Source organism: Drosophila mauritiana, chromosome 2R (genome assembly GCF_004382145.1).
Source record: "Drosophila mauritiana strain mau12 chromosome 2R, ASM438214v1, whole genome shotgun sequence".
In the NCBI taxonomy this organism is placed as follows: domain Eukaryota; kingdom Metazoa; phylum Arthropoda; class Insecta; order Diptera; family Drosophilidae; genus Drosophila; species Drosophila mauritiana.
This window is the reverse complement of record NC_046668.1, coordinates 4,373,297-4,401,282: the sequence shown is the minus strand read 5'-3', so window position 1 is coordinate 4,401,282 and position 27,986 is coordinate 4,373,297. Positions and strand designations below refer to the sequence as shown.

The 27,986-nt window shown below is 38.6% G+C and overlaps 3 protein-coding genes across 5 annotated transcripts; 2 read left to right on the top strand and 1 right to left on the bottom strand.

Moving 5' to 3' along the window:
- Window positions 1-3,509: 3,509 nt before the first annotated feature.
- On the top strand, window positions 3,510-10,121 carry LOC117135445 (CCR4-NOT transcription complex subunit 3). Of its 2 annotated transcripts, none has more exons than XM_033295621.1 (10): window positions 3,510-4,094; window positions 4,160-4,257; window positions 4,337-4,486; window positions 4,545-5,354; window positions 5,422-5,494; window positions 5,556-5,909; window positions 5,969-6,115; window positions 8,815-9,389; window positions 9,455-9,664; window positions 9,726-10,121. In XM_033295621.1, the coding sequence occupies exons 1-10, from the start codon at window positions 4,070-4,072 to the stop codon at window positions 9,822-9,824; spliced, it is 2,541 nt and encodes an 846-aa protein (XP_033151512.1). In that variant the 5' UTR covers window positions 3,510-4,069; the 3' UTR covers window positions 9,825-10,121. The 2 variants fall into 2 exon arrangements, with proteins under 2 accessions (XP_033151512.1, XP_033151513.1); XM_033295622.1 differs by having other exon boundaries at window positions 5,425-5,494; window positions 9,726-9,824.
- Window positions 10,122-11,129: 1,008 nt separating this feature from the next.
- On the bottom strand, window positions 11,130-13,418 carry LOC117135446 (protein-associating with the carboxyl-terminal domain of ezrin). 2 transcript variants are annotated; one of them, XM_033295624.1, is made up of 3 exons: window positions 13,161-13,418; window positions 11,279-13,108; window positions 11,130-11,210 (listed from the first exon to the last, which is right to left on the bottom strand). In XM_033295624.1, exons 1-2 carry the CDS (start codon window positions 13,368-13,370, stop codon window positions 11,291-11,293), a joined length of 2,028 nt encoding a protein of 675 aa, XP_033151515.1. In that variant the 5' UTR covers window positions 13,371-13,418; the 3' UTR covers window positions 11,130-11,210; window positions 11,279-11,290. The 2 variants fall into 2 exon arrangements, with proteins under 2 accessions (XP_033151515.1, XP_033151514.1); XM_033295623.1 differs by having other exon boundaries at window positions 11,130-13,108.
- Window positions 13,419-14,976: 1,558 nt separating this feature from the next.
- On the top strand, window positions 14,977-27,437 carry LOC117136263 (monocarboxylate transporter 13). The gene is made up of 5 exons (XM_033297081.1): window positions 14,977-15,267; window positions 21,869-21,971; window positions 25,144-25,368; window positions 25,442-25,568; window positions 25,624-27,437. Exons 2-5 carry the CDS (start codon window positions 21,872-21,874, stop codon window positions 27,146-27,148), a joined length of 1,977 nt encoding a protein of 658 aa, XP_033152972.1. The 5' UTR covers window positions 14,977-15,267; window positions 21,869-21,871; the 3' UTR covers window positions 27,149-27,437.
- The last annotated feature ends 549 nt before the right edge of the window (window positions 27,438-27,986 follow it).

The window sequence follows — 27,986 nt, the reverse complement described above, 5'->3', positions numbered from 1 at the left end:
GGGGTACCGTGGGCCGCTTTTAAAAGGTGTAATAATGATAGTATAGTTGTGCACCCTCACAACAACATACCAGATATCAGGAAGGACGTGTGCTGCGCTTTCACGTTGAGACTGAGAGGGTGCTACAGAACAGAAAACAAGGCCCTGCAGTGGTGAGCTCTCCCGTCGACCCTCAAAGGTGAATTTGGAAATGCACCGAGCACCGAATAAAGCTGCATAGGACTGGGTTTGGCAATCACACAAACATATGTAAGTTTCGTGTGTTTAACCAAAGACATTAGAATAACAAGATGCGTAACTGCCATTTTGCACTATGCAGCCACTTTTTTGTTGACGTCCAAAATTGTCCTCTCTCCGCTCACGTAAAAGTGAGAGCGTAAGAAATCTAAAAAAAAAGTTTGCTTGCTAGCGCGAGTAAAAACAATAAACGAGAAATATGTGTGCGTACTTGTGCTAGAAGACGATTTTCGGTGCGAAATCAATTTTGATCAAAAAACGAATTTACATATTTGGAGTTTTGTGAGTAGTTCCTTATACAGCATTCATATTAAGTTCATAAATATTTCAAATTATATATAAGTAAAATTTTCCAAAAACGAAAATACATATAAAAATGTATATTTCATAAAAATAATACAAACATACGTAGTTAAAGGTAAATATTTATAAAATAAATAAAACAAGACAGAATGCTAGTCGTGTTCCCCGACAATCAGATACCCGTTACTCAGCTGGCGTGAATGCGATATCGATAGATATTGGGGAATAAAATCATTATGAGGTGCAGTTGAGATCCAGAGTCGAGCAGAGTCCGGCAAGGAACGAAGATTCCTGAACGGTTCCTCACTAATTCTGTGAAAGAAGAGCAGCAGACGTTCCAGGCAATGCAGAGAGTTCTTCGTCATGATGCGAGGCAAACGTTTCTTCAGCCTGTGATTTTCCATGTTCCAGATGAAGCAGGGTGTGGTGTTTAGATCCGCACACATGAGGCAATTTAAACATAGAGCCAGTCTCTTACAATCGACTTGCTAGCTCAAAGAAGCTGGGTTGGGAAAAATTGAATTTTCGAAATTTTAAAACTGGAATCGTTTGCCCATTTTTTGCCCATGTTTGCCCACCAATTAGTTTTTTTTTGCCCACGTCCATTTTTTCAGATATGAATTTTCGAAAAAATTCAAAATTTTTCTAACCAATTGAGTGACCAGAATCATTGTAAAAGGCACAGACAAGAGGGGCGGACCTATGCAAATCAGGTGTTCTCCATGTTCTCCACTGTTGCTCCAGAAACGATGCCATGGATTCCCACGGCGGAATTGCATTTTTGAACACTGGGTCCTCCAAATGCTCCTTCCATTTCGCCTGACTTGACGGATCCAGCTTTTGGACAAGTACTTGAGCGATAATGCATACAGAGATTTGTTCCGTTGAGCCCATTTCATTTATGAGCGTTGAATTTTTCCGAAAGCTCACGAAGCATTGAAACGGAACCACTCTGCACTGCAATTAGCACTAGAATCTCAGTAATGTGTGCCTGGAATACTAAACGACGTTAAGGAAATCTGTTTTGTAACAAATCCAATGATATAGCATAGTTGCGCAGTGTCCCTCAGACATGATCGTAGATGCTGAAACTTTTCTATGTTTGTGAGGTGAGGTCAGAATGGCTATATATAGAAGTCCAGCCAATTTACATAGCCTCCAGCTAGTTTTGGACGCTTAATCACGCTGAACGCTTCTGATGGCCACAATCTCACGGAGAAATACCGTCAGCAAAAGTTAAGAGGGACTTCAGTTACGAGACACGCTTTGAAATCTCCACCCGATACGAGGATTTAAGATTCACGACAATATCAGCAAATTTCTAACTCAAGTTACATTTTAATTTTCTCAAAATCCAGTTCTTCGAGCTCGTTGAGAGTTTTTCTAAACGTTTGCTGAAGCCCATCCAACCTCACATGAATAACGGACTCGTCAAATGAAATTATCGCTGAGCTTGATCGTTACACTCGAACACAAATTGCAGCCGCCTGATTCAAAAATGCCATCCTGTTTCCACCAGCGGTAACGTTTCTAGAATTCTTAAAAGCCATGCCATCAACAACAAAGCAGCAGAAACAGCGACTCGAAATTCAGTTCAAGCGGGAAGATGAGCGCAAAGAAGAATTAGCGGTAGCTTCCGTTGCTTGGCTATGTACGCGTACAATTATAACTGTATGTTATGCAATCTTGCATAACCGACGGAGGTTTTTTCAATGTTCACTGTTTTTAATTTGTCTGAATATTGCAGACAGAAAAATTTTTGGGTTAATGCTTTAAACAGCTTTGCAAGATTTTCACTATTATCACGGCGGGGTCACCAAACGTTGCGCTAAAAGACAAGTGTCATTTTGCTATTTTGAATGATATATTTTATTGGTGTAGCGAACGAGAATTCCATTGATGCGATATGTACACTGGTACGAAAGCGAATGGTTATGAGCCCGCACAGCTGATTTGCAGAGATAACGATGATATTGCTGCACAGCTGATGCGCGGTGAAGTTTAACTGTCTCCAAAATTAGCATGTAAGCTAATAACAAAAATTGAAATTGCAGGCATACGCAGCGGCCCAGAAGCGAGCTTAAATAAAAAAATTAAATTAAAGAGAATCGTAGTAAGCGATACTAATCACATTTAGTTTAGTTTAATTGTAATTGCTCTTTATTTAATTGGTTGATTTAATTAATTAATTTAATTTTTGGAGTGGAATGTGTCATAGCCACTTTTATGCGGTGCTTACACTGAAATTGCGTTTTTGGCTATTGAGCAAACTATCGCATATATGAGATGTACGATCGCCACTTGAGCAGCTGCCTTTTGCGTTCTCTTCAAAATTTTCTAGGTATTTGTCATTATGATTATATAGGCTCAAATTTCAGCTTATTCTTGATGATAACAGAGATTAGCAAACCAAACGCAATGACTCCTCAATATCAAAACAAAGCAATACTACCTTTTGCCGACACATTTTAGATATCGGTCTAATTGGGGAACCAAGTGCTCTTACAGTTGGTATTAATGCACTAACATGAATAAATTTAAAAAATATCTCGACATCCTATATATATATTAGTGTCTGTTTACACTGGAGATTGTTAAATTTTGTATTTACACTACAAACATTAAGTGAAAAGTTGGTGCAAATAATTTCGTTTGGAAACGTTAATGCGTTTATTTCTTATTATCTATATGTTATTGGGAAAATCGAACTACTGCATCCATATATGCGCAATTATTACCAAATAGTGGACAATTTTAAATAAGTTCTATATTTAAATATAATATTATGTAATAAAATCTATCAATCTTTCGAAAAACAGTATTCTTATGTTATTCATTGCTTGTTACCAAATCACACTTACATTAGTGTGGCGAGGACTTAACAAATTTTAATTCAGGGCCGCAACAAAAATAGATAACGTATTCGATAGTTCAATATATGGTATATATGGTATTCCTGGTATGTATTTCAAGATGGCGGAAAGTGTGAGGAAGAAGAGAACAAAAAGCAAGCGAAAAATCCATGAGTGTATTTATTGATGTATATATGCGTAAATCTATGTATTTACTAAGCCACAGTACACAGTAAATGGCAATGTAATGAATATCCAATATATCTGATCGCCACGTTGTGTGCCTTTACCTCGACGCACAGATTTTAAACTTAGCCAAAGAATCGAAATCTTGCACCCACGGACGGCAACGTATCACCACCCAGCCGAAAAAAGGAGAAATACTACCCAAAGGATCTGGCGGGTGTGTTGCAGTCCACTCGAGGAAATCAGTTGCGGCTCAAGTCGAACTTTTGCATTCGCAGACTTTCAACGACCTCTAGTGCTCTAAGGCTTGCGCGCGACTTGCTAACACAAAACGATATTTAAACGCAACGCCACAGGATTTCAGAACGTCCATTCCTAACAAACTCCGCTCGTGGCCCGAATCCAGGTTGTAGCCAAAAATACCCCCGCATCTATCAGCAGACTATGTCTAAGTATTTGCGTCCCCAAAATTTACAAGAGAACACATAGCTATGGCTGCGACGAGAAAATTGCAAGGTAAGCAAAAAGGTTTTGATTTCGAATTCTTTTCTAATAAATTACCCACCAAATATCGTGGCCAGGCGAAATTGATCGATGTTTAAAAAAGGTAGCAGAGGGCGTTGAAACGTTTGAGGATATTTGGAAAAAAGTACACAATGCGACAAACACCAATCAGAAGGTGAGATTAAAACGTTTTAAATATTATGTGAATAATCCTATATGTATAAACAATTTTGTACTGACACCATCTTTATCAGCAAAAACATCTGCAGGAGAAGTATGAGGCAGACCTCAAAAAGGAAATCAAGAAATTGCAACGACTTCGCGACCAAATTAAATCATGGATCGCATCAGCTGAAATTAAGGATAAGAGCTCCCTTCTTGAAAATCGACGTCTCATTGAAACAGTGGGTTTATTTAATATTATTTGTTGTGACTACGCGCACAAACTTATATGTTTTTTAGCAAATGGAACGCTTTAAGGTGGTTGAGCGCGAGACGAAAACAAAAGCCTACTCCAAGGAAGGCTTGGGAGCTGCACAAAAGATGGATCCTGCCCAGCGTATTAAAGACGACGCACGCAATTGGTTAACCAGCTCAATAAGTTCCCTTCAAATACAAATTGACCAGTATGAGAGCGAGATCGAATCGTTGCTGGCAGGTAAAAAGAAACGCTTAGATCGAGACAAACAGGAGCGAATGGATGATCTACGAGGAAAGTTGGACCGCCATAAGTTTCACATAACAAAGCTGGAAACTCTGCTTAGGCTGCTTGACAATGACGGCGTCGAAGCAGAGCAGGTAAACAAGATCAAAGACGATGTCGAATACTACATTGATTCATCGCAAGAGCCAGACTTTGAGGAAAATGAGTTCATATACGATGATATAATCGGTCTTGATGAAGTGGAGCTAAGTGGCACGGCTACCACGGACAGCAACAACAGCAACGAGACAAGCGGCTCTCCAAGCAGTGTCACATCCGGAGGCAGTCCATCACAGTCCCCCGTTACGGTTCAACAAATTTTAAACACTTCGTCGCAGGGAGCAGCTAGTAGTGGTAGCAGCGCAGCTAGCGCAGCACTGTTTCAGCAGCAGCTGACAGCGACACAATCAAATGGCAACAATGTGGGCTACGCGAGCGACACAAGCGCAGCTTCTTCGTCTGCTACAACATCTACAGATCCTGCAGGCGGCACAGTTTCTGTAAATTGTGTTGGGGGGCTAGCCGAAAAACGCAACAAGAGCAGCGAAAGCAATACCCTAAAATTGAAAGTATGTATTATGAAAACATTTTCTTATGGTTGTTCGCATTGAAAAATATACGTCTTCATTTTAATAGCAGCCTCAACCTCATCAACTTATAAAACCTACACCTGTACGAGCCACGGCCAAGCTGCCTCTCAGCAGTGATAGTAAGATCCACCAATTGCTCTGTTCGTGTTTCAGTTTAATTAACTTTAGATTTCTCTACAGCCCAAGTCAATAAGATTGTCAGTTCAACTCCCAGCAAAAATCAGCAACAACTGCCCACAGCAGCTTCTATCGTTGCAACCTCCGCTATGCAATCGCAAAGCAGTATCAGTGGGAGCGGAAGTTGTAGCTCCACTGGAGGAACGGGAGCATCTCAATCAGCTTCTAGTGGAAACAATCCTGCGGTTCAGCCTAATGCTCCGACGCCTGGTCAAAGCGCAACAGGTATTGCCGCTGCAGCAGCTTCAACTAATGTTGTTTCCGCGACGATTGTGAGCAGCGCCAATGTTCAAGGCCAATCTGTGATCCAACCAACACCAACAATTGCATTTGCTGCAGTAGCAAAACACAATACATGTAAGGGGTTCGGGTGTATATATTTATTGCCTTTACTTAAATAATTGTCTCTATTTTAGCACTCCTGGAAAATGGTCCTGTTTTGCAGCAGCAACTAGCAGTAACTCCTACTGTGGCAGCTATCGTAGGAGCTGGAACGCAGGCACAGCAAAAACATGTGCCACCATTATCCAATCTTCAAACAAATTCCCCTCACATACAAAATGGTAAGGCTAGAGTTGTACATACAAGAGTTTTGTCACAAGAACCATTTCAAACCAAGAGCTATTGTCATTACCTGTATAAGAAATGGTTGTTGTGGTATTACGTTTTTGGTTAACTATAACATCAAAGAAAAACTTTTTTTTTTTTTTTTTTGTTGCTTAGTAACATTTAAAAGTTCATTTTTGCGGAAGTTATACATATATAAAAATGAGGAAATTTGGCCTTAGCTTCGAAAATCAAGAGGGATTTATATAGTTAGCTTGCGCGACTTTCAGAAACCCGTTGCTTATCTACTGGCAGTGCTAGGGAGAAATTTCATCATTTTGTTGTCATAGCGATAGATTTGTAGATTGACCATAAAAATAGTAAAATCTTAATAATCTGTAGTACATTATATCCTGAAACGCCAACATTTTTAAACAATTTTTGGACATTTTTCAAAATTTAATTAGTTTTGTACTTTTCTATCGATTTTGCAACGCCCACTCTAACGCCCTAAAACCGTCGAAAACTGCCACGACCACATTTTTGAAAAATGGTTGGATATTTCTTCATAATTTTGTTATTAGTGTAAATTTCTATCTATTTGCAAAAGAACATTTTGCCACGCCCCAAAGCTGCCAAACCGGCCCCGCCCACACTTTAAAATAGTTTTTAAATATTTTCTCATTTTATTCTCCAATTATCAAAAATACTGAAATTTTGCGTTCGCATTCCCACTAGCTGAGTAACGGGTATCTGATAGTCGGGGTACTCGACTATAATAGCATTCTCTTGTTTTTTTTTTTATCATTCGACTTACGGTAGGAAAATTATAATCTAAAGATACCACCTACCGTCCATATGTGGCATGCACGATTCATAATCCCTAGTGGAACTATGCCTACGTACTAAAACAAAAGCCTCCGTGTGCCTTTCTCGCTCATCGGGACTGCCGGTCAAGATATGACTTTGATGAGCAAGATGTGAAGCCAGTTCGCACTCCCTTCCTTAAGTGTTGGCCATGGGGCTCCTCCTTCCACCCTTTTTCCCACAAGCCGTGTACGTTGAGGTAGTATTCTTCTCCCGCCACCACACAGAACACTTGTTCGGATTTAGCCACCCTGTTGGCCATCTCGTCGGATTGGACCCGTTTCATCATATTAATGATTAAACTGTGTCCCAGTTCCCATTCCTCGCTGTTCGCCAACATAGCCGCGAACAAGCCACTAGGGTTGAACGGGGTACCTGTCAACGCCTTTAGCTGCTCCCTCTTCGGCGCAAACCTGGAGCAGTGCTTAAGTATATGCTCTGCTGTGTTCTCACAATCTACGCAGAACAGGCATTGGACTGACTCTACATGGCGGAACTGGAGTAGATATGCCCGAAAGCAACCATGGTCTGTAGGGAACTGGGTTTGGTGGTAGGCCGTGCATTTGATTTGGCACTCTGCCCATACCGCCAACTCAAGGATGAGCTGGTAAGACCACCTCCCCCGTTGCGACGTTTGCCCTTTGCTCTGCCACTCACGCAGTAATTACTCGTGGGCCTCTATTGGCGACAAACCTGCCAGAGCTAGTGCCGCGTCTTCAAATATAGTCCTAATATAGTCCTAAGGGTCATGGACCATAGCACCGGGCGCGCTCCTTTCAGGTATGATCCCCTACAAGTGACATTGCTCCAGATTGGTGCAGCATATAGCAGCGAAGCCTTTGCTACCGCCACCAGCAGTTTCCTGGCTGGATATTTGCTGGATACCTGCCGAAAATCAGTATCTTTTTCGGCCAGCTTCCGAATCGTCCCAGAGGATCGGTACCTAAAGTAGGAGATCCCCATACTGTTAATGGCTACGAGGATTACTGGCCATCTAGCGGTGTTGATGGCGTTCTTTACGTCCAGAGTCCCAATTGCGCAGCATTCCTTCCTGCCTCCTAGCCATCTATCACCAGAAAGAGCGGTCTTTGCGATGTTTCTCACATCCGATAGAGCGTCCAGGGTACTCTTTCCCTTCCGGAAGCCATATTGCTGACTTCCTTGGCCGTTGATGCTCTCGGTGATTGCCTCTATTCGTGTATACATGATACATTCGAACAGTTTTCCAACTATACCCAGTAGGCATGAAGGTCGGAGTTGTTTGCAGCATGTGCTGGTCCCTTGCCTTTCGGCAGCAGGACTAGTTTCTGGCTCGTTGGAAAGACTTCGTCCAAAAGACATTGCTAAAAAGTGGCCCTAAATATGTCAGGTCTACCCAACGCCACTGATTTAAGAACTGCTCTGCTTGGCTGCCTCGACGACTTCGGGTTCTGTGACGCACGGGAAATCGGGGGCAGGTGCTATGGCCGCCATAATGTGGTCTTTCAATTAGGTTAGTTCGGTATTAGTTTGTTTGTTGCGGACTCTATTGATGAAAAACCAAGTTTAGACGGTTTAAAACTAAAGATCAATGTCGCTGGAGCTTGGAAAAACTTAATTTTTTCAAACGCATTTTTCTCGAAACGACTTTTGTAGATACATAGGTACATAGTTGTCCATCCTAGCTTCGTAAGTTATACGAGTCTTCATTTAATAACGAATAGATATCACTTGCTTATCAAATCTACTTCGTAGAAATATTTATTTCTAAATTTAAACAGGCATGCGAAGCTTGGTTAAATACATTTATCCTTTACGTTTCCTATTTTTAAATTGTAAACCACTTCCTGACCGAGAAAAATTATTTCAGGTCTTCCTGTCTCGGACAGTAATAATGACAACAGCTGCAATGTCGTCGATACGATTTCTCTAAAAACAATGGCACAGGATGCTATTAATCGATCCGCGATCGATCCTAATTCTCTGAATCAGCAACAAACAAGCAGCATTGATCTGAGGCAGCCGCAGTCGCAGAAATCACTTCTCCAACATTTCAACTCTGAAACTAACACGAATCAACAGCAATTGACATCGCAGCAGCAGCAACAGCTTCAGAACAACTCCCTTGCTGCGACCACAGGTTCTAACAACGGACCTTCAACTGGTAGTGGTCTCATGAATGTAGCAAACGCCACTGGTCAGCCCATCAGCGGCAATGCCAAAACGCATACGTGCCAACCCCAACAGATGGCCACGACGGAAGCGCACATTCCCACACTGCTTGGTGTGACACCACTTGGGCCAACACCCCTTCAAAAGGAGCACCAAATGCAGTTCCAAATGATGGAAGCTGCCTACTATCACCTGCCACAGCCTATGGACACGGAAAAGCTACAAACGTACTTTCATCGCGCACCAGTGCTCACGCCATCGCACTATCCCCAGGTGAGTTATATCAGTATTTTTGCAAATTTGATTCACCTATAACCTTATCTTAAATGTATTTTAAGGCACAGATGCCAATATATGATACAGTTGAGTTTTATCAACGACTCTCAACGGAGACCCTTTTTTTTGTGTTCTACTATATGGAGGGCTCCAAGGCCCAATATCTAGCGGCCAAGGCCTTAAAAAAGCAGAGCTGGCGTTTCCACACAAAGTATATGATGTGGTTTCAAAGGCACGAGGAGCCCAAGATTATCAACGATGATTACGAACAGGTAAGGAACGAAACATTGCAGTAAGTGCAAGTTAATAAATAAATGTGCACACTATTCACAGGGTACGTACATCTATTTTGATTATGAAAAGTGGAGTCAGCGAAAGAAGGAGGGATTCACCTTTGAATACAAGTACTTAGAGGACAAGGAGCTGAATTGAAATGTTGCGATGTTTGTTGCTTCGTCTGTCTAAAAGAAAATCAATCCATTAAAATAATAAAATAAATCAATCCAATTTTCATAAAAAATCACACACAATCATAACACAAATCAAAATCGAAAAGCGCGAGAAAGATCAACTAATGGAAATTTAAAAGAAAACGCAAAACAGCCGTAACCATAAGTTAAAAGTAAAATGAAGTATGATATTTATTAGGAATGCATGTTTTTTAGCTTTACTCCTTTCGTTAATTTTACATTCTTGCAGAATTAATAAGGATGCTTACTTTTATACACATTTCGCTACGCTTTTTTAATCAAGTATTGCATTACAAATTAGTTTCCTTGGCCTTTAAAATCACATATAGGTGTTTTGTAAGGACCTCTGCGATTTTTACCGACGTCACAAATAGATTAGTCTTACTTGCGTCTTTGATGAGTACGTACATCAGCAGATACATGTCTGCGAAGAGTAAGCAATCACAGAGGGCCTTCAAAAACAATCTCATATTACCTATATTCTATGGGTCCTTTGTTAAAAGTTGACAGACTTAAAAGAAACATTGGTTCTGATTTGTATGCGATTAAATTAACACATCAATAACAAATTGTTTGTCATATTCATACCTGAGGGTGTATGAGAAAGCTATCAACATTAAGCAAAAAATAGGTATAACCTGATCATACTATATTTGGAATTTAATCTTTTTTGGTCCCATTTTGTTACGTAAAAGTTCCAAGGCTTTTGGAGGGCAAGTCTTGTTTAAATATATGAACACAGAATAAAGACGATTGAATAGTTGAAATTAATATTATTTTAATTTGGTGGGTATATTCGTATATATCGTGGCAGAGGGCTTATTTTAATTTCATTCAGAAGTAACAACGCAGAGAAATTGGACCCTATAAATTAGCACTAATTAAATTACTGTCCATTTAGCCATTTCGATTTCATCCGTTTCTACTACCTATTCATCTATTTCGAAGTTATGTTATAGACTTTAGAGCTATTAGACAAACTTCTTATCTCAAACATAGGCTAGGAGTTTTTATTACTAAGTTTCAATCAAAAACAAAAATAGCGAGGTGTCAATTTTTTGCAACACACAAATAAGCAAGAATTTAATTTTTTTGGCCAAAAAAAGGAAAGAAGAAACGTTACAGTCGATTTCTCCCACTCAGCTAATGGGAGTGCGAACGAGAAACCAACTATCAAAGGTGTGGGCCTGACAGTTGTAGGTCTGCGCTATTTTTGTCACACTTACGGCAAGTAAGACAAAAACAAAGAAAATGTTGAAAAATTCAATTATAGGTTTTTTCTGATGAAGTGTATTTTGCATATACAGAAAGTGTGTTAGGTATGATTTTAAAACATCTCCAAAGATACCTGATACAAAAACATATATAATTTGATTACATTTATGGGTTTTATTGTGAAGTTAACAGTAAAAATACCTCCATTTTGTATTAAAGCGTTGATGCATTCGTCACGCCCCAGACAATGTCGTCCTTATCCTGTTCATCATGACCCCAACCCTGATCGGCACACAGCTCATTACAGTTCACGGCTGACGCAGCAGCAGCAAAACGGCTGCTTATTTGCTCCGGTGTCTCGCAGGTACTAGTCCTTATTTCGATGGTCGGTTCCATATCTTTGAAGAAATCAAATTCGTTTAACTCAGACCTTTGAATCACCGTTTGCACTTTTATGTCCAGCTCACTGAGATCATCGATAACTTTCTGTTCTGTCTGAGATATTGTCTCGTTTACTCCAGTGCGATATGAGGGCGATAAAGATTTGCTTATTTGGATCTCTCTAGTCAATGCATTACTGTTTGTTTCAGAGTCGGTTAGAGCCTGATCCACTTGGTAGCCCTGTTGAAGGTGGTCTGTATTGTCCCAATCAAGCCAAGTTCCCTCCTCATCAACGTTGGTCACTTTTTCATGCTCTGTGCCAGATATATTCGAGTTCTTCTCAGGGTCTCTATTATGTTTTATGCTTATAGATTTTTCATTTGAATTTAACCGCACTTTCTCGTCCTCCCCACCGTCTGGGCTTAGGCGAATAGATAAAGGGGAGGCATTGCTTTCTTGGGGCAATGGGCTCGCAGAAACCATAAAGTCTTCTACGTCGAAGGATCTAGTATTCATTAAGGGACTAATAGAACGCGGTTCGGGAAAAGGATTAGTGCTGTCTCTGGAAACAGCAGCGTGTGGACGCCCATCAGAAAAACATCGTGTACGATCGCCTCCCAAAACTTTGTTGGCTCCTAATATGGAAACTAAATCAGCCATGCATCTAAGTGTTTTGCCTACCAAGACGTCGTTAGTATCGTTCATACCAAGCTGTAAATGAGGAAGAATCTCGCTCTCTAGTTGCTCATCGCTTAAGAGACGAACATAGTCCATAAAATAGTCAAGAAGTATTAATCGAATCTGTGCATCACGCAAGCGGAACATCTTCAGTATGTGTGGCATTAGGTATTGTACATAGATTTGCGGAGAAAATAGCGATGCCGGTGCTTTATCAGTAACTTTTGTACGGAGTATATGCGGAGTCACAAATTCTTGTGCAGCAGGATCCAGCAGAACCATTCTAGAGAGTAAGTCACACGCCAGCTGCGAAGCCACTACTTCCTCGTCGAAATATCGCAATCGATCAATCAAACTTCTAAAGAATTTGTGGCGCTCGTGCACTGACTTCAGTGGCAACTCAAAGAGAAAGGAATGTATAAGCACGAATTCATGGTTGAAGTATGGATGTAGCAAGATAGCAGAAAGTCTTGGCCTTAGCTTTGTATTTTGATGCTTTAGGTGTGTGCTGCAATACTCACGGAACTCCTGGACGTGTGGAGTGCTATCAGTAATGCAACTGTCAGCTCCTTTCCTGCTCAGCACTTTCTCACACAGAATGGAGAAGAAAAATTGTTCGAAGTTCTCTCCGTGAATACTCAAGTCTATAAAAGAATGCGCCAAGTCGAGCAGTTGTTTGTTGACATCTGTGGCCCTCCAAACGTACTCGAAGCCAGCGAGACGCCAGCTTCCACTCTCTGTTACGTAAATAGACTGCGTGTTTATATTTAAGTGCCGTGCATGAGCCTTCTCAACCAAAAATATTAGAGCGCATAGAATGGTTCGCAGCCCTAGACAGACTTCAATGTCAGTCTGCTGGGCCAGCACCTCATCAAGAGGTCTGACTCTCTCTGTAGCAAGATACTTCCGTCCCGACTTCTCCCAGGTAGCTATATATTTTAAGATGTACGGGTGGCGGTAGACCATCAGGTTCTGGGGGAAAACATTTGGTAAACAGTTGATTTCTTTTACCCTACAAATATACTTTTATTGCTCTTTCAATTGGGCCCACTCCATTAGACCAAACATGCGCCTTGACAAAGACCTTTCCTTCGAATACGGAAAGCATCTGGCTGCAACGTTCATCGTTGGTTGTCGCTGGTGTCTTTGCGTTATATACTGTCCAAAATTTATTAGTCTCCACCGCATTTTCCTCAACAAGTATTCCTTTTAGTTTGCTGCCTTCATTGCCCATAGCTCTAAATGCTGTTGTCTACTATGAAGCGCTTAACTTTGTTTCTTATTTCGGGCAAATAATTTATTCTAATAGCATGTTCAGACAGAGATGCGTCTACACTAACAGTTAAAAACGATGTTCAAAACAAGTGAACAAGGAATTCATATATACATCAGTGCATATATCAACTGCGTATGGTAAAAAAACACATTCATTATTCACTATACTTTTTTCTTAAAGAAAATACGAGAACCTTTTCAGCAATTGAAATAGCTAAAATAAACTTTATTAATTTATAAAACATTGTTTATATTTTTATATAAATAAAAATTTGTTTCGTCAATTCAAAGAGATTTAAAAATTAAAGCGAATGTTTAGATTATTATTATTAAATGTCTCATTTTTATATACTTCTCAGTCCCTAATTTGGTTTCTCCCAAAACATCACTTTTAATTGTGTTTTAAGAAACTGGGCATACCCGTCTGTCTGTGCGGTCGTATGAACGTCGAGATACCAGAACTATAAAGCTAGATTAAGCATACAGATTGCAGAGATATAGACGCAGGGCATGTTTGTTGACCCATGCTGCCACGCTCACTCTGACGTCTACTCTAACTCCTACAAACTGCCCAAAACTGCCACGCCAACACTTTCGCAAAATGTTTTGATATTTTTTTCAAATTTTCATTAGTCTTGTAAATTTCTATCGATTTATCAAAAAACTCTTTGCCACGCCCACATTAACGCCCAAACAAGTCACCCAAATCTGCCACAATCAGTTGTTTTGTCAATTTCTTTCTGATTCTGACTCGAAAACCCGTCCAAATCTATCCCTCCACACCTTAGAGCATTCAAATAATTTGTTTCCCCCAATTTCTATCGATGTTCTCACTTCGACTAGCTGATTAACGGGAATATGATAGTCGGGGAACTCGACGCAACAGACAATATGTCCCTTGGAGTATTAGTGGTCCAAGGTCGAACTGTTTCGAAGTCTGCATGGTCTCAGATACTTGAGCTAACTGTATTCACTTTCGTAAAAGTCGAGCTTTTTTATCATTAGATTTAGTTCTCTTTCGTGTTGTCTGCAGTTGTCTACGTTCATGTCGTTTTGTAAAGGTTTTCATACATTTGGGTGTAGGTACTGCTTCTCGTTCTTGAACATGTTGTGATGCTGTTGCTTGGTACGTGTAGACTTTAGTTACGTAGATATTTTAAATAGCTTTTAAATATTCTTATTGTTTTTGGTAAAGTTCAGTTTAGTTTAAACACCTACGAATTTGTAAGTCAACGAAAAGTAGAGCATACTTAGCGCGGGAACACAAGAATAGACCGCATCGTTTGGACCAGTAGTCCTTTAAATTGCAACATAGTAGTAAAGATTTAACACCCAAACTAAATAATAAAAGTGTTTTTTTTAAGTATCAATATACGCGACGGTTACCGAATAAAACGACCTAAGTCACAATTAATAGGTGTCAGTAATTGAAAAAACATGCTTAATTTAATTCTGTGTGAAAACCGCATCACATTGCTCAACAGTTTTAGTTGAGTCGGTGATAAACTTTTTCATTTTTTGCCTTTTTGTATGGTCATGTTTTGGTCACACTGGGCGTACGTGAAAACAAGTGACAATCTTTTGTTTTTCACATTTTGTTTTTGTATATATTTTGAAAAAATACATAAAACTAATAAGTTTAACATAAAATCGTGTACATAGAAATGTTGTAAAAAATTGTTTACCACTTGAAAAATTCACGCAATATATCAAATGGATCAGTTTTAAATTACTTTACATCAGTTGTAATGCAAAATTATTAGCGAAAAGTAAAAAATACGCCTCCCCTTTGTGCTGAAATTGGTGTGTGATCTTATCTAGGACGAATTTATAAAAGCAACATATAAGGTTCGAAGGTGAGTTAGCATGTCCTTGTTGAGTTGATGTGGTGCTGAATATGAACAAATTAAACACATTAAAGATAAAGATTATGTCTACGAAAAGACTGAAAGAATTGAATTCTAATAATAGAAAGCCAGCTTTAAATGAGTTAGCAAATATGACATAGATAGCCTTTTATAATGGGTACACCATTAGTAGCGTGCTACTACATATGTCATAGCTAATCGTGGTGATTCTATCGTAATCTTTCCAGTGTGATTAAGTTAAGTTATATTTGACACAAAGATCGAATTGCATATCAATTTTCATTGAAGTTTCGAGATTATATTTATTACCGTCTTTGGGAACATGTGCGTATTGTTGATGTAACAAATAGAAAAATTGTCGAGATCACTAACTGAGTAATTTTCGCCATGTGCATATCTCTTATTCTATCGGAGCTGTTACTCAAGCTATGCATTTTCCGGGCAGAAGTGTCCTTCTTATACCCTCACAAAAGATATATTGATTTCAGTCATATGTTTGACTCGCAATGAATGTGACGTTTTTACTTACATATGTATGTACGTTGATGAAATCAGCGGAAAACGGCTTAATAGCGCTTCCTCATTTTTAATGTGGCTATATTGTTTTACAACAAGATAGAACGCAATAGTCAAGTATCTGGAGTACAGAAAATTCGATCCTTGCTAGTGAGAGTGCCAGGGAATTTCTAAATTATTTTAAGCAACAAGAGAGAATGCTATAGTCGAGTTCCCACACTATAAGATAGGTGTTAGTCACCTTCAAGTTTCAACGAGAAATTTCAATATTTTTTGGAATGTTGGTATAAAAAAAAAAAAAAAAATTTTTTTAAATGTATAAAAAATGGGGGCGTGACAGTCTTGTGCTGTTTGTGGGCGTGGTAACATTGGTTAACAACCTTGGGCTGCGTCTATGTCTATTGAACCTGTATGCTCATCCTTCTAACTGTTCCTGTGTCGGACAGACGGCCAGATGGACATAGCTTGATCGACTCGGCTATTGATCCTGATCAAAAATATATATACATTATATGGTCGGAAACACTTTCTTTAAGATTATACATAATTTCAAACGAAGCTAGTATACCCTATTACTATACGAGTAACGGGTATTGTAATAAAAAAATAGACAGAAACCCATAGTTAATTCCTCGACTATCAAGTGGAAGAGAGATGCAAAAATTAAAGGAGAAAAGCTTTTTTCGAAATTAAGTTCCACTAGTAACCTCTTGGTGATTACTATTTGCTGTTTCTTAATTAATAATTAATATAAACAACAAATAACGATTCTTAGTTTTCTTTCATTTTAATTTATGAGTTTTCCGATTCTACGAATTAAAATTCTTTAAATTAAATTATGTACAGCTGTGTTCATTGAAATAGCAGTGTATGAGTGACTTTTTTTCATGAGTGACTTCATTTATTAATGTAAAATGTAAATGTATGGAGAAAAATTGAAAGTTCCGTTATTTTTTCATCCTTTTTATCTCTACATTCTTGTAGAGAATGTTGAATGATCAATATTTTGTAAAAAGTGAGTTTGGTTAGTTGATTAGTATATTTAAAAGGACAATACCAAAAAGGAAAATTTTAATTATATTATAACGGGAAGAGGACAAAACTGCTCCCTGAAAGAAAGTTTATCCTTAAGCTTAAAGAGGAAGAATCACATTCAGAAATTTCAAATACATTACTTGAATGGTATCCGATACCATTAAATATGATTTTAAGCCGGAAAATTGTGGTGACTCACATTAAACAACAGATACAAAGGATCGACGCATAGTTCGTTTAAGAAAGGTTAATCCTTTTGCATCCTCTGGGAACATAAAATTTGAGCTGAACTTGGGAATGAGCGACATTGCTATTTGACGACGACAACTGAATAAAAATTTAAGTGCGAGGATCCCACGAAAGCTGCTGCTACTAGCCATCGCAAGGTAGGACATCTCCAAAACCAAAAACTAGAGCTGGTCAGTCTCCAAATGGTTTAATATCCTCTGGACGGATGAGTTGAAAATAATGCTATTTGCTGGAACAGGTTCAAGACAGTGTGTAAGTCGACCTCCAAACACGGAGTACTATCCAAATCACCCACTCAAGACTTTCAATCATGGTGGACCCAAAATCCTGACTTGTTATACCTGGGCTTGTTATACCTGTTACTCGTGGATTAAAAGGGTAAACTATATTCGTAGCAAAGTATGTAACAGGAAGAAGGATGCATTTGCGACCATATAAGTATATAAGGATATATATTTTTGATCTGGATCAATAGCCGAGTTGATTTGGCTGGTGGCAATCCTGGTATTGCGTTGTTTTTTTTAGAAGGCTATGAGTCCAAAACATATGATTTATGGTATTATAGATCAAAACTCATATGTACATTTACTTCCCAATGCATTGCTCATGCTGATTTGAATATGCGCTTAAAATAAACATTCCAACAGCATGATAATCGTAAACATAGAGGCAAGGCGGCTAAGAATTGGTTCACCGGAAATAAAATACACGAAATGCCGTGCAGCCTGGACACAAGTGAAACATTTGTTTAATTGTTTAAAATTAAATACCCTTTATATGGTAAAGAAATTTTTGCGCATTAAAAGTGTAAGTCATAGGATTTTTTATCTTGAGCTCACAAGTCATAAGCACTACCTATTCAATGAACAATGTATGTATCTGCCATATAAGCAGTCGAAATATTATGATTTCTGTCTTCATTGTTTTTGCTTTTGTTTCGGTGTTACTTGGCATTTTAAGATAAAAGATGAATAAAATAAATCATTATTAATATAGGTTTGGTATCAGTTCCAACAATGGCCTTCATTCTGATCAATTACAATAAAGTCCTCTTAATTGTGTTCAATAAGCTTCAATAAGAAACTAAATGGTTTTGAAAGTTTAACATGGCAATTGTTTACGTTGTCGTTGCCTGCAACAGTGTACATATATATTTCGTGATTACATATATGTAACGTATGTGCGAGTTTACACATATAAACAAACATATATGTAAAATAGCGCTTGGGAGTTAAGAAAGTCCAAAGATTTGCACTTATTATTATTAGAGTAAAAGGGTATACTCGATTTGTTAAAAAGTATGTAACAATCGATTTGAAAAAAAAAACCGTTAAAAACTGCCACGCCTACATATTTGAAAAATTGTTGGATATTTTTTCAACATTTTATTAGTATTGTAAATTTCTATGAAAAAAAGTATGTTCCATGTAAAGAAAGCATTTTTAGGATAGATAGCCGAGTCGATCTAACCGTCGGTCCGTCCATATTATCGTCGGTTTCTCTGTTTTTTTTTAATAACATTTCGGTTTGATCGATCTAATACTTTGTTGCATAGTCTACCAGGGGATTCTGTGCCTATGTATCCTGCATAACTTGCCAAAGCTGAGCTGAAAAATTACAGCACATATTTTAATAGTAATATTTCGTATTTAAATAGGTACTGCGGAAATGTCAGGAAATATTTTTGTATTTTCATTTTTATCGGGTAAAAGTTCTTTAAAACTGACGCATTTAAAAATATCGAAAATATTTGTAAACCTGATTGGTTAGCTTTTAGTGTTTAAGTAAATTTAATATTTATATATATAAATATATATATTATATATAATATTTATATATTTATATAATATATCCTCCTTTAAATTTGATATTAAATTCTTTTATATTTTATGAGTATTTTTACGCGACTACTTATCGTACCTTTGCCAAATCTAAATTTCTTGTTGCTGTCGCCAAAACTTGGTTTGTCAAACCTGAGGTGGGGTCAGAAATAAATTTTTATAAAATAACTAAGTGAAACACTAAGAAACACAAATAAAGTTATTGATAAATACAGAAACATGATTTTTTTTAATGATAATGATTCCACAATATTTATAGTTGGAGTAAAAAATATAATCAAAAAGGATTTACATAATGCATGGATCGTATATGGATCGTATGGATCGTATATATATATAAATAATAATTTTAACAAAAATGTACACTAATCAAACATATTTTTAAAAGTTTTTCTTTTTCCGAACTCGTTAAGAATTTATAGGCGTGATTAGCAGGGGTTTAGAAGCCGTGCAAAAAGTTGCATATACCATAGATAGATAGATAAATAGAAATGGGCTTGAGAAGAATATAGAAGCAGACTTTGTATTTCCACTGCTCTATACGTTACTACGTGTAGGCGTCGTTCATACGTACGCATTCATATATTTACGATATGATCTATCGTGTAGAAACCTATGGTAACGAACGTAAGCACTAGTGACGTTTTTAGCGTTCAAATTGAATCAATTAAAGCTTATTGGAAACAATTGAGGGCATTTGATCGAAAATGTTTACCTACTTATATAAAGCAGGAGAACATGAATATATATCAATATATATACCGTTATTGTTAAAATAAAAATAAAAAATATATATAATATATTAGTTGAATAGCATGTAACAGTTAGGAGATTGCCTTCTTGATCGTATGAAGTATACCAGGTGTACAAGTAGGGAATGTCGGTTCGAACATATAGATGTCTCGCAAACGTAAATATTTATCGATTGTCATAAAACTTTGACCTTGTGAAGTGTCAACCTTGACTGTCGAACCACCATAGTTTGGCGCGAATTGAGCGTCATAATTGTTTACTCTCAGTGCAGTCAACATGTCGAGTTTCGTGCCGAATAAAGAGCAAACGCGGACAGTATTAATTTTCTGTTTTCATTTGAAGAAAACAGCTGCGGAATCGCACCGAATGCTTGTTGAAGCCTTTGGCGAACAAGTACCAACTGTGAAAACGTGTGAACGGTGGTTTCAACGCTTCAAAAGTGGTGATTTTGACGTCGACGACAAAGAGCACGGAAAACCGCCAAAAAGGTACGAAGACGCCGAACTGCAAGCATTATTGGATGAAGACGATGCTCAAACGCAAAAACAACTCGCAGAGCAGTTGGAAGTAAGTCAACAAGCAGTTTCCAATCGCTTGCGAGAGATGGGAAAGATTCAGAAGGTCGGTAGATGGGTGCCACATGAGTTGAACGAGAGGCAGATGGAGAGGCGCAAAAACACATGCGAAATTTTGCTTTCACGATACAAAAGGAAGTCGTTTTTGCATCGTATCGTTACTGGCGATGAAAAATGGATCTTTTTTGTTAATCCTAAACGTAAAAAGTCATACGTTGATCCTGGACAACCGGCCACATCGACTGCTCGACCGAATCGCTTTGGCAAGAAGACGATGCTCTGTGTTTGGTGGGATCAGAGCGGTGTCATTTACTATGAGCTCTTGAAACCCGGCGAAACGGTGAATACGGCACGCTACCAACAACAATTGATCAATTTGAACCGTGCGCTTCAGAGAAAACGACCGGAATATCAAAAAAGACAACACAGGGTCATTTTTCTCCATGACAACGCTCCATCACATACGGCAAGAGCGGTTCGCGACACGTTGGAAACACTCAATTGGGAAGTGCTTCCGCATGCGGCTTACTCACTAGACCTGGCCCCATCCGATTACCACCTATTCGCTTCGATGGGACACGCACTCGCTGAGCAGCGCTTCGATTCTTACGAAAGTGTGAAAAAATGGCTCGATGAATGGTTCGCCGCAAAAGACGATGAGTTCTACTGGCGTGGAATCCACAAATTTCCCGAGAGATGGGAAAAATGTGTAGCTAGCGACGGCAAATACTTTGAATAAATGATTTTTTCTTTTTCCACAAAATTTAACGTGTTTTTTGATTTAAAAAAAACGACATTTCATACTTGTACACCTGATACATACTCTTGTTAAAATTTACTAGCCGAGTCAATCTGGTGATGTCTGGTCGTATATGGGAAAAAGTTTGGTTCTATCGCGTTTTTTGACGCCCCCAACTACAACAAGAGAGAATTCTATATTCGAGTTCCCCGACTATCAGATGCCCGTTACTTAGCTGTTCATCTGGGATATCGATAGATATTGGGGAATAACATTAGAAAAAATTTTTAAATTGTTGAAAAATGTGGGCGTGACCGGCTTGGCGGCTTTTTAGTGGATTTGGCAAAAAGTTTTTTGGCGAATCGTTAGAAATTAACAATACTTATTAAGTTATGAAAAATATCGAAAATTGTTCAAAAATGTGGGCGTAGCAGTTTTGGACTGTTTTAGGGTCGGCGTGGCAACATGGGTCAACAAACGTGCCCTGCGTCTTTGTCTCCAAAATCTGTATGCTGAATCTCAATACTATATACTTTATATGATCGGAAACGCTTCCTTCTGCCTGTTACACACTTTTCAACGAATCAAGTATAGCCTTATACTCTAAAAGTAACGGGTACAAAAACAGCTAACGATAGCTTGGTAAAAAAATAAGAAAACAGTGTTAAAAGTTCTGATCGGTTTGAGCGCTCAATGTTTAATGTTTCTTCTAGCTCTTATAGTTCTTGAGGTCTGGACGTTCATACGGACAGACGGACATGATCAGATCGCCAGTATAGTGCAACTGATCAAGAATTTATATATTTTATAGGGTTTGTTTTCTAACAATTTATTTTCGCATAATTAGCCATTGCAAACATTTTTCTCTCTTTCTTTTACAGGCCATGCACAAGGAAAAAATTATTAATTCACAAAATGCTAGCAAAATAAACCAAAAAGATCATAAAGCCAATGGAAATACAAATGAAAGTAGAAATAAAACAGGTCAGTAAAAATAGCTAAATGTAAAATACATAGTTGAGGATTAACTAGTTTTTTGTTATAATCATCATAGCAACAATACTACCATTCCCAACTTTTAAATATAAAACTCGAAGTGATTATAGAAAAATTATTAAAATTGCATAATATTTTTCGCTTCAAGTAATGGAAATATTTAAAATTTGGAAATAAGAAAAGGAAATTTTAAAACCTGTTAAATGCACTATGAATTTATATCATTTCAAGTGGCACTAAGATGTTTGCTGTAGTAGTAAAAATTTGTTGAAGAAGTGTGTTCGTACGTGCTGTAGAGTGATTTATTTTCTATTCAGAAAACTTGATCTTAATCTGCAATCTTTCACGAAAATAAATTTTTACGTAGTAACCTCTCAATTTACAATACGGCTCTGTTAAAGGTGTGGAGCACGCGGGGCATTTATTTGTGGGCATTGTGGAAATTAATTAAAGTTACTTATGGGAGAGGGCGTTGGATAAGTTTGCAGCATGAACTTACTTCGCAATTCAAGCAAATTAGAAATGAAACGACACTAAGCTGGTCGACCAAACATTACATTTAGTGAGGAAGGAGCAAGAGGGGAAGATTTTGCTTCACTCCGAACACATTCTGGAAAACACAGATCTTTCAAGCGGCTATTTTGGATCAGAGGCATGCAGTAAAGAACATAGTAAAGTATTAAATATTACACCTGTGTTTAACGGAGCATTGGAAACTGCAGACCCCTAAATTCCCTGATTGTGCCGAAAATTAATATTACTCATTATTTAACGTTAAAATAGATAGTAAAGAATATGTTTAGTTTAAAAATTAAAAAAAGGAAAACGAGTGGCTGTTCCTTTCCCAAAATAATTGTAATCCGCAGCCATCATGTAACTCCCGCAATGGGACAACCTCAATAAGCTGCCGCTTGGAGAGAATGCTTACCATGTTTTGAAATATTCGTGTGAGCACTTTCCCAGTTGCATCATTTGTTGCTCCCAACTCACAGTGAGGATCAGCACTTAAAGAGTACGTACCTACTCCACGATGATTTCAGCATCAGGCTTGTATTTGATTGTGGGGAGAGCTGTGAGATCATCGGCTATGCAGCTGAAACAGTAGGCTCTATTCCTGTGGGTGCCGGGTCCAGAAGATCGGCGACCCGTGATACTCAACAATCTCGACTCAACAACTCAACTCGTAGAGAAAGAGGCTATACTGGATTCGCTGAAAAGTATCTATCAGGTAGACGGAAGCGTTTTCGACCATGCAGAGAATATATATGATTGATCAGGTTGACACTAAATGGTCAAACAACTCTCTTACCAAACCACGTACAATATCAGTTAGATTTAAGGCTTAAAACGGCGTACGTATGTACAAGTTTAAACGTAGCGTGTCCATAGACTTACCGTTCGACCGGGCCAAAGTCTATCTTTGTACTCTTGCTTTCTTGCAACTGAGACCGACACCCTGTCCTCTAAGTAGTGCCACCGCCCAAAACTGTGACGCCCACACTGTTAAATTGTTATACCCGTAACTCGTAGAGTAAGGGTATATACTAAATTCGTTGAAAAGTAAGAGGCTGAAAGAAGAGTTTTCGACTATATAAAGTATATATTTTCTTGATCCTGAATCAATAGCTGGTTCGATCTAGCCACGTCCGTCTGTCCGACTGTCCGTATTAACGTCGAGATCTAAGGAACTATAAAAGCTGGAATGTTGTGATTCAGCATCACAAGTTTGTTGATCCGTGTTTCCACGCCCACTCTAACGTCCACAAACAGCACAAAACTGCCACGCCCACACTTTTGAAAAATGTTTTGACATTTTTCCACGCCCTAATACCGCCAAAATCTGTCACGCCCACATTTTTATTAACCATTTTTCGATATTTTTAAAAAATTGTATTAGTCTTGTAAATTTGTATTGATTTGCTAAAAAACATTTTGCCAGGCCTACTCACTCTAACGCTCTAAAGCCGCCAAACTAGTCACGCCCACACTTTTGAACAATTGATAGTCGGTGGACTATAGCATTCTCTCTTGTAGTTTTGTCATTTTGTTTTTCATTGTCTAGTGATAAGCCAGAAAAATTTCGCGTTCGCACTTTCACTATCTGAAAACGGTTATCTGATAGCCCGAAAACTTGACTATAGCATTAAAGTGTAGTATTAAAGTGTATTCTAGATATCAGAGATCGAAACCGGTATTTGATTTCAGCACTTCAAGTATACTCGCTTAAAAAGCGTTGGCGGACATAGGACATAGGCAATATACAAAAATATGCGGTGGAAATAGGCACACTCAAAAATGTATTGTCTCTGACGCGCGAAATTTTTGCACATTCTTTTTTTGTTCTGTGTTCAGTTTCGTTATTTGCACACCTATTTTTACTTAATCCATGAATATTAATAAATCTTTTGTTATTTAAATATAAAGTGTTTTTATGTTTTCTTATTAAATTAAAACACCAACAAAACCAAAAATGTTTGTTGCTCATATATAGCACCGCATAGAAGAAGTGCACAAATGAAAAGAGCGAATAAACAGTGCATCATTTTTGATGCGGTGCTTTGTGACGCAAGTCTACAAAATACTGTGAGTGAGTGTATGCGGTGTACGCGGTGTACTTGTATATTCTTGATCAGGATCTATGACCGAGTTGATCTTCTCATATCCGTCTGTCCGTCTGTCAGGCGTCCGTATGAAAGTCGAGATTAAGCAAACAGATTCTAGAGATAGACGCAGCTGAAGTTTTTTGCCATACTTTTAAAATACGTTTTGATATCTTTTGAATATTAGTCTTGTAAACTTCTAGAAACTTTTTGACGCGCCCACTCTAACGCGCACCAACCGCGTAAAACTTCCACCACCACACTTTTGAAAAATGTTTTGATAAATTTGTAAATTTTTCTCTAACGGCCCACAAACCGCCAAAAACTGGTCCACCGTTGGTGGATAGGGTACCTATCTAATCAAATATGGAAAGCCCAGTTTAAGGACAGCTTTAGGCTATACTGTTTAACGATATTATAACTGTTATGGTATAATAATCTTCGATTTGTCGAAGCTAGCTTTCTTTAATGTTTTAAGTGAATACGGAAAAAGAAAAATTTAAATGTGTAATATTACTAAATACGAACTTATTTAATTTTTCCCTGTTAATATTACACAGTGAGTTTAATAAACAAAAAAGATGATAAAGAATACGACCTTGTCCCACCTGATGGCGGTTGGGGTTGGCTAGTCTTGCTGGGCTCATGCTTGACTAACATTTTAATCCCTGGCACAATAAAAAGTTTTGGAGTACTATTTTCGGAGTTCACCGATGCATTCAACTCTTCTCCCACGAAGGCTGCCTGGATACCAGCGCTGTGTTATTTTCTTTATAGTTCATTGGGTAAGTGCCAATAGTACTAATAGTCCGAAAATTTGAGTTGAAAAAGTCTATAGATGTGTTTTCTTATTTGCAGGCCCGGTTTCAAGCATTCTATCTGTGAAGTACTCATATCGTACAGTCACCCTTCTTGGTGGGGCATCTGCGTCACTGGGTATGATACTCTCCTTCTGGGCATCATCTATTGAGTTCTTGTATATCAGGTAAATAAGGCGTCGTAGATACGTTTTAAAATACATTAATATTATTATTTTATAGCTATGGCGTTTTGGTCGGAATTGGGGCTGGCCTCTCTTTCCCCCCCACAGTTTACATTGTGACGTCGTATTTTGCGAAACTACGCGGATTAGCGAATGGCCTCTGCATTTCCGGTAGTGCTTTAGGCAGCATTATTTTGCCGCCCCTTCTCCGTTGGCTACTAGAGACCTATGGCTATCACGGCTCCTGCCTAATTATGGGTGGCATTACTTTGAACGTATTTGTCGCTGCTCTTTTCTATGAGCCTGTTGAACAACATATGGTACGAGTACCTCGTGCTCGCCAGGCTTTGGAAAATATTCCAGAAGAGGAGGATATTGGAATTGTAATGAAGTTCGAAAATGTTGACGAGCCGGTTCCCAAAAATGAGCCGGCTGACAAGCCATTATTACCATATAATTCGCCTCCTTCTCCTCTGTATTTACCTGACGATGAGAGGCTGCAGTTTGTGCGTAGCGCATCCGCAGCTGTTGTCCAAAGCTATTCAAAGTCCGGAGACGAGTTTCAGTCTCGATCCCGTAAGATCAGTACCCCGGTGAGGTTACCCCAGAGAAATCAGACTTTTACGCCTGGCCAACTTAACTCGCAATCTTCATTGTACGCTGTGCCAGAGGGTCGATCAAGCTCCAACAAACTGACTCTGCGAAATTCGTCAAAGTCACGGTTATCCAAGCGCTCGCCTTCAACAAGCAGTTTTTTGTACGTCAGCACACCATATCATGGCAGCACATTGTCGTTTCAACCGAAAGAATTCTCCTCGCATTTGTCTCTTCGCTCTATGGGGAGTAGTGGAACGGGACATGCAGGCGACTCAACCGGGCAAGATGGATCTTATCCCGACGTCGACGCCCGAGGCCAGGCACAACAGCCGCAACGATCGAAGTTTTTTGATCTAAGCCTTTTAAAAGACCCTATGTACTTGGTCATCCTAATTTCGAATTCGACGAATGCCATAAGCTACACGAACTTTATTATATTGCTGCCCAGTTTTGGAGAAGCCAGGGGCTTTAACAAATCATTATCTGCATATTTGCTTTCAGTTGTATCAGCCACGGATCTAATCGGACGTATTGGCGGGTCAGCACTTTCGGACATGGGGTACATACCTAAGACCTGGTACTTTGTTGGTGGCTTGTCCATATCGGGACTTTCTCTTGCCCTTCTGCCTTTTGCGTGGACATACAGCTCAGTATGTTTTTGGTGTGCACTCTTTGGGTTAGCTTCTGGTATTTACGTCGGAATAACTGCAGTAATCATGGCAGACATGCTTGGAACGGAACGCTTGACATCATCGTATGGCATCAGCCTTTTCGTTAATGGCTTGTTGCAGTTGGTTGGGCCGCCATTATGTAACTACTGGTTCGAGGCGGTTAATGATTATAATCCTCTCTTCCACGCCCTCGGCTTAACGCTGCTGGCTGGAGCTAGCCTTTGGAGTTTTATGCCATGGATTAACCGACGCAAAGCTAATGCGGAGGAGCAACTAGATGCACAAATCGAAAAAGCGGCTGTCGATAGCTACTAAATGGTCAAACAACTCTCGTACCAAACCACGTACAATAACAATTAGTTTTAAGGCTTAAAACGGCGTACAAACAGTGATGAAGATAACAGCCAGGACTAAAAGACCATTAACATTTTATGTAACCTTTGATTCGTTTCTTCCAGCTGATTTATTGTATTACTGCTTAGTCGTAATTAGTACGTTGTTAATTACTACAATTATTGTTTGTTTAATACCAGTACTATAATATTCTAGACCGTATAAAAAATTAAAATGAATGCAGTGAAAAGTCGTAAAAATAACGTTTTATAAATATTTTTTCAATAAATACGTAAAAACTATAAAAAATATGAGATACAATAAAAAATACAGGAAATATACAAGAAAAGAATGGGAAGTAAGACCAAAAATTCGCATTATTAAATTGACCCCTATTTTATATTATTTTTTGGTGCTAATATTACGATTAGAATGAAAAGTTTAAGGTGTTTTGTTCGTGTAACGGCGTTGCACTTTATTTTTTAATGGTGAGTAGACTTTGAGTGAGCATGCACGAAAAGCGATATTTGAAGTTCTTCAATTTACGAAATGTTTTCTTATTTCCGCGAATCAACAAGCCCACAATAGGGGCACGTTCTGTGAATTGTGACCTTTTAGTCACTTTTAGTGCTTTTTTTTCGCACGGGTCCCACGGCCACACCTCCCGCCCAACCGACCGAGGGACGCGCTGTCGTGTATCGTACGGCTCGATTCGCGAGAAGATAGACGCGATATAGAAAAGAGAACAGAAACGAGGAAATGAACATAATGTAAAATAACTGTAATAAATATTAGTGTTAGTAGGATCTAATTATGTACT

Bases quoted from the DNA above. Each gene is read 5' to 3' on its own strand.
- LOC117135446 (XM_033295623.1), bottom strand. From the start codon at position 13,370: ATGGGCAATGAAGGCAGCAAACTAAAAGGAATACTTGTTGAGGAAAAT. The intron at 13,109-13,160 runs GTATATTTGTAG...GTTTTCCCCCAG, and splicing joins CAATTGAAAGAGCAATAAAA to AACCTGATGGTCTACCGCCA.
- LOC117135445 (XM_033295621.1), top strand. From the start codon at position 4,070: ATGGCTGCGACGAGAAAATTGCAAG. The intron at 4,095-4,159 runs GTAAGCAAAAAG...TATCGTGGCCAG, and splicing joins TGCGACGAGAAAATTGCAAG to GCGAAATTGATCGATGTTTA. The intron at 9,390-9,454 runs GTGAGTTATATC...ATGTATTTTAAG, and splicing joins CGCCATCGCACTATCCCCAG to GCACAGATGCCAATATATGA.
- LOC117136263 (XM_033297081.1), top strand. From the start codon at position 21,872: ATGCACAAGGAAAAAATTATTAATTCACAAAATGCTAGCAAAATAAAC. The intron at 21,972-25,143 runs GTCAGTAAAAAT...AATATTACACAG, and splicing joins TGAAAGTAGAAATAAAACAG to TGAGTTTAATAAACAAAAAA. The intron at 25,569-25,623 runs GTAAATAAGGCG...ATTATTTTATAG, and splicing joins ATTGAGTTCTTGTATATCAG to CTATGGCGTTTTGGTCGGAA.